The sequence below is a fragment of the Lucilia sericata genome, unplaced genomic scaffold, assembly GCF_015586225.1.
Source record: "Lucilia sericata isolate MDLA Ls3-8-SP2 unplaced genomic scaffold, ASM1558622v1 Contig003244F_arrow, whole genome shotgun sequence".
Taxonomy (NCBI): domain Eukaryota; kingdom Metazoa; phylum Arthropoda; class Insecta; order Diptera; family Calliphoridae; genus Lucilia; species Lucilia sericata.
Window position 1 is genome coordinate 8238 of NW_023996775.1, and position 6354 is coordinate 14591.

Here is a 6354-nt window from a genome sequence, read left to right on the forward strand (position 1 = left end):
AGAACTGAACTAGAACTGAACTAGAACTGAACTAGAACTGAACTAGAACTGAACTAGAACTGAACTAGAACGCTAGAACTGAACTAGAACTGAACTAGAACTGAACTAGAACTGAACTAGAACTGAACTAGAACTGAACTAGAACTGAACTAGAACTGAACTAGAACTGAACTAGAACTGAACTAGAACTGAACTAGAACTGAACTAGAACTGAACTAACAGAACTGAACTAGAACTGAACTAGAACTGAACTAGAACTGAACTAGAACTGAACTAGAACTGAACTAGAACTGAACTAGAACTGAACTAGAACTGAACTAGAACTGAACTAGAACTGAACTAGAACTGAACTAGAACTGAACTAGAACTGAACTAGAACTGAACTAGAACTGAACTAGAACTGAACTAAACCTAGAACTAGAACTGAACTAGAACTAGAACTGAACTAGAACTGAACTAGAACTGAACTAGAACTGAACTAGAACTGAACTAGAAAGAACTAGAACTGAACTAGAACTGAACTAGAACTGAACTAGAACTGAACTAGAACTGAACTAGAACTGAACTAGAACTGAACTAGAACTGAACTAGAACTGAACTAGAACTGAACTAGAACTGAACTAGAACTGAACTAGAACTGAACTAGAATGAACTAGAACTGAACTAGAACTGAACTAGAACTGAACTAGAACTGAACTAGAACTGAACTAGAACTGAACTAGAACTGAACTAGAACTGAACTAGAACTGAACTAGAACTGAACTAGAACTGAACTAGAACTGAACTAACTAGAACTGAACTAGAAATGAACTAGAACTGAACTAGAACTGAACTAGAACTGAACTAGAACTGAACTAGAACTGAACTAGAATTATACTAGAACTGAACTATTATTGAACTATAACAGATCTAGAACTGATTTTTCAATATCTAATTTACTTATTTCTGAATCAATGCACTTTTTGTCACTTAGTCATGTAATTCTTTTTAAGTTCTTTGTTATTGTGGTTTTAAGACATGACATTTATTGGTATAAAAATATTGAAGCTTTCATCAATTGCACAGTTTATTTTCAACAGTTGTCGCGTTTACATCTAGAAATATTTAAATAACTTTAATAGTAAAATCGATCATAATTTATTTTCTATATAATTAAAGAGAATGCATTTAAATCACATTCTAATAATAAAACTACTTTTATTACTAAGTGTATATACGCAATCAATGGGGTCTAATGTTTCAGATAATAAAAACATAACTCATCGAGAGCAACAGTTAAAAATTGAGAAGGAAAAATACTCTTTAGGAATCGTTAATTGTTCCTACGAAGATACTATTGAAATTCCTGACAATTCATTGTTAGCAAATGGCTCCTATATATACAAGAATCAAACAGTTATACCACCCAATCTTATAGGAAATTATGATTATATAATTTTATATGATGGCAGTAAACGTACTGTGCCACAATATAAACGGGCCTGCATTTGTCACCTAATGCCATGCATCAGTTTCTGTTCCAATACTATTCCGGAAATTTATAACATTTTTATGAAAAATGCGCAAGTTATGAGAACAGATAAAAATAACTTTTCTATAGAAGTGACTCTTAGAAATCGAACGGTCGTAAAGCAAAATATTGCTGAAGATTTTGAACCATTTGTAAAGGAAGACTTTTGTGAAGCCCCTCACAATATCATAAAAGAAGTGGATGGAGCTGGTTGGACTTTGTTCGAGGTAACGTTTTGTAGTGAATTTTTTTTTTACATTTTGTATAATTATTTATAATTTTAGAATGGCTCTTTATTAGTCCACAGTAATCATAAGACCTTAAATAGAACTGAGTATTGTTTCGATTTTCATAAAAAGGTCTTTGGAGAAGACACATATAATTTGATCATTCCCAGGTTCTGTCAAACCAAGGATGTTAGGGATTCACTGGAAAAGTTATATTACTGGAGTAAGTCGCAATTTTGCATGGATCGGTGCCTAAATAGGGCCACTAATTATTTTCACTTCATTTCAGCTCAAGTTTTTTCATTAATATTTTTACTTGTAACTTTGTTCGTTTATTGCTATATACCCGAGCTGCGTAGTACTTTGCATGGTAAATGTTTTATGACCTATGCTGGTAGTTTAGCATTATTTTTAGCTATTTATAGCTTTATAAATCTCTCAAAAATAAGGATTAGTGTTGGTCCCTGTTTACTAATTGGTGAGCAGAATTTTAACTAAATTTAGTTCAAATTTCATAATTTTTCTTCCTCTGTCCAGCTTATTTCAATTATTATTTGCAACTGTTCCATTATACTTGGATGGCTATACTCTGCTATGATATCTGGAGGAATTTAAATAATTTGGAATATAAATCTTCTTATATCAAATATGCCAGTTGTGGCTATACGTTACCTTTACTCGTTGTAATCCTGGGATTTGTATTACAAAATACAGATATATATGAAGTTATTACAAATGACAGATGTAATCTGTATGGTAAATGATTAAAACACAATTTTAAATAAAATTTTCTAAATTTGAATTTTTTCTTCTTCTTTTGTTCAGCTCACACATGGTCTGATATCGTATACCTTTATGGTCCCTGTCTTATTATCATAATTTTTTGTTTAATATTCATTATATCAACCTTAAGGTTGTTAAAAATGAAATATAATGAAATATATGAAAAACTCAGTTTGAAAGATTCTCCCGAAAGTTCGTAAGTTTTGAAACAAAATCTATGCAATGGCTAGACTGGCTTATAGACTTAACTACAGATTGGTATATAGTCTTGACTATAAGTTGGTCTATAGTCTTGACTATAGACTGGTCTATAGTCTTGACTATAGACTGGTCTATAGCCTTGACTATAGACTGGTCTATGGTCTTGACTATAGACTGGTCTATAGTCTTGACTATAGACTGGTCTATAGTCTTGACTATAGGCTGGTCTATAGATTTGACTATAGACTGGTCTATAGTCCTGACTATAGGCTATAGGTCTATAGTCTTGACTATAGACTGGTCTATAGTCTTGACTATAGGCTGGTCTATAGACCTAACTATAGGCTGGTCTATAGTCTTGATTATAGGCTGGTCTATAGTCTTGAATATAGGGTGGTCTATAGTCTTGACTATAGGCTGGTCTGTAGTCCTGACTATAGGGTGGTCTATCGTCTATCGTCTATAGTCTTGACTATAGACTGGTCTATAGTCTTGACTATAAACTGCTATATTGTCTTGACTATACACTGGTCCATAGTCTTGCCTATGGACTGGTCTATAGTCTTGAATATAGGCTGGTCTATAGTCCTGACTATAGTCTTGACTATAGACTGGTCTATAGTCTGGTCTATATAGGGTGGTCTATAGTCTTGATTATAGGCTGGTCTATAGTCCTGACTATAGGCTGGTCTATCGTATTGACTATAGGCTGGTCTAAACTTATCCATTGTCTTGACTATAGACTTATTTATAGTCTTGAATATAGACTTATCTATAGTCTTGACTATAGACTTACCTATAGTCTTCACTTGACAACCATAAGCTGGTCCATAGTCTTGACTACAGGCTGGTCTATAGTCTTGACTACAGGCTGGTCTACAGTCCTGACTATAGACTGGTCTATAGTCTTGACTATAGGCTGATCTATAGTCTTGACTATAGACTGGTCCAGAGTCTTGACTATAGGCTGGTCTATAGTCTTGACTATAGACTGGTCTATAGTCTTGACTATAGACTGGTCTATAGTCTTGACTATAGACTGGTCTATAGTCTTGACTATAGACTGGTCTATAGTCTTGATTATAGACTGGTCCATAGTCTTGACTATAGGCTGGTCTATAGGCGGACTATATGCTGGTCTATAGACCTGACTATAGGCTGGTCTATAGACCTGACTATAGGCTGGTCTATAGACCTGACTATAGGCTGGTCTATAGACCTGACTATAGGCTGGTCTATAGACCTGACTATAGACTGGACTATAGTCTTGACCATAGGCTGGTCTATAGTCTTGACTATAGACTGGTCTATAGTCTTGACTATAGACTGGTCTACAGTCTTGACTATAGACTGGTATATAGTCTTGACTATAGACTGCTCTATAGTCTTGACTATAGACTGGTCTATAGTCTTGACTATAGACTGGTCTACAGTCTTGACTATAGACTGGTCTATAGTCTTGACTATAGACTGGTCTACAGTCTTGACTATAGACTGGTATATAGTCTTGACTATAGACTGGTATATAGTCTTGACTATAAGCTGGTCTATAGTCTTGACTATATGCTGGTCTATAGACCTGACTATAGGCTGGTCTATATTCTTGACTATAGGCTGGTCTATAAACCTGACTATAGGCTGGTCTATAGTCTTGGCTATAGGCTGGTCTATGGTCTTGACTATAGGGTGGTCTATAGTCTTGACTATAGGCCGGTCTATAGTCCTGACTATAGGGTGGTCTATAGTCTTGACTATAGGCTGGTCTATAGTCTTGACTATAGACTGGTCTATGGTCTTGACTATAGACTGGTCTATGGTCTTGACTATAGACTGGTCTATAGTCTTGGCTATAGACTGGTCTATAGTCTTGACTATAGACTGGTCTGGACTGGTCTATAGTCTTGACTATTGACTGGTCTATAGTCTTGACTGTAGACTTATCTATAGTCTTGACTTATCTAAAGTCTTGACTATGAACTATCCATTGTCTTGACTATAGACTTATATATAGTCTTGACTATAGACTTATCTAAAGTCTTGACTATAAACTTATCCATTGTCTTGACTATAGACTTATCTATAGTCTTGACTATAGACTTATCTATAGTCTTAACAATAGACTTATCTATAGTCTTCACTATAGACTTATCTATAGTCTTGACTTTAGACTTATCAATAGACTTATCTATAGTCTTGTTTATTGTCTTATCTATGGTCTAGACTATAGACTTATCTAAAGTCTTGACTATAAACTTATCTATAGTCTTGACTACAGAATTATCTATAGTCTTGGCTACAGATTGATCTATAGTCTTGACTATAGACTTATCTATAGTCTTGACTATAGACTTATCTATAGTCTTGACTATAGACTTATCTATAGTCTTGACTATAGACTTATCTATAGTCTTGACTATAGACTTATCTAAAGTCTTGACTATAGACTTATCTATAGTCTTAACTACAGATTTATCTATAGTCTTGTCTATAGACTCTTTTATACAGACTGATCTATAGTCTTGTATATAGACTAGACTATAATCTTGACTATGGACTGGTCTAAAGTTTTAACTATAGTCTGTAATCTTGACTATAGAACCAGTCAATAGTTAAAACTAAAAATTCAATAATTCCTTCTTATACATATATTTTCTGAAAATTTTTCACTTTCAGTTACAATCCCTATTTGTTTCTATTCTATATGATGGTTTTATGCTGGCTTTTAGAAAATTTATCGGATGTTTTTTATATTTCTAATCTGAAGATCACCTCTGCTATTATTGATTGCATTAAGTCACTACAGGTTAGTAAAATGTTTATATTATATTAAATATTATATAGCATTATTATCAAATACCATTTTACTTTTCAGGGAGTGTGTATATTTGTTATTTTTATTGGACGGCGAAAAATTTATAATATGCTTAAACATACATATTATGATAACTGAAGCAGTCCCAGCACCTTAAAGCCCAGTATGGAAAGTTTGCAGTATTAATACACATATATATTTTTTAAATACAAACAATGTACATAATTACAAATTATTAGGAATATTGATATACATAAATACATACATATATCGCTCAAAAATAAACTAGATAAATTGTTCTTTAAATATAACACCGTGCGACCTCGTTGGACCTGAACACGACGAGGTCGCGTCTACGTTTTCGAAACTACGTTTTCACTTTTTCATTTTGTGACCTTTTCTCCTTTTTAAAGGACTTTAAAGTTGTAAGGATATTAAATTAAATTTAAATTTTGATTCAAAACTTTTACCGATGTGAACCGATTTTGCTCATTTTGAATACCAAACAACTTAGGATAATTATGAACATTTTGGATGAATTTGGTTCAATGCTATTGATTTGTTTTATCGTGAGCGCGTTTTACACAGACAGACGGACATAGCTAAATCGACTTAGAATTTGATAAGAACCCAGAATATATATATTTTGTTGGGTCTCAGATGAATTTTACTTGTTGTTACACCCGGAATGACAAAGTTCTATATACCCTCTATCATCACTGATAGTGGTGAAGGGTATAATAACACGTTACGATTTTGATTTAGATTTCAATGTAACCTATGAAAATATGAATAATCTAATAGCTTCCCAGAGATACGAA

At 33.4% G+C, this 6354-nt stretch overlaps 1 protein-coding gene across 1 annotated transcript; it reads left to right on the forward strand.

Annotated features, from left to right (window-relative positions):
* Positions 1 to 1071: 1071 nt before the first annotated feature.
* Positions 1072 to 5821, forward strand: LOC119614684 (probable G-protein coupled receptor Mth-like 3). Its single transcript, XM_037970809.1, has 7 exons — positions 1072 to 1737; positions 1795 to 1960; positions 2027 to 2215; positions 2275 to 2493; positions 2563 to 2716; positions 5395 to 5524; positions 5594 to 5821. Exons 1-7 carry the CDS (start codon positions 1162 to 1164, stop codon positions 5669 to 5671), a joined length of 1512 nt encoding a protein of 503 aa, XP_037826737.1. The 5' UTR covers positions 1072 to 1161; the 3' UTR covers positions 5672 to 5821.
* Positions 5822 to 6354: the final 533 nt, after the last annotated feature.

What these genes read in the sequence shown, in the direction of transcription:
- LOC119614684 (XM_037970809.1), top strand. Translation starts at nt 1,162, where the DNA reads ATGCATTTAAATCACATTCTAATAATAAAACTACTTTTATTACTAAGT. An exon ending in TGACAGATGTAATCTGTATG is followed by an intron (nt 2,494 to 2,562) that starts GTAAATGATTAA and finishes TCTTTTGTTCAG; the next exon opens with CTCACACATGGTCTGATATC. An exon ending in AAAGATTCTCCCGAAAGTTC is followed by an intron (nt 2,717 to 5,394) that starts GTAAGTTTTGAA and finishes TTTCACTTTCAG; the next exon opens with TTACAATCCCTATTTGTTTC.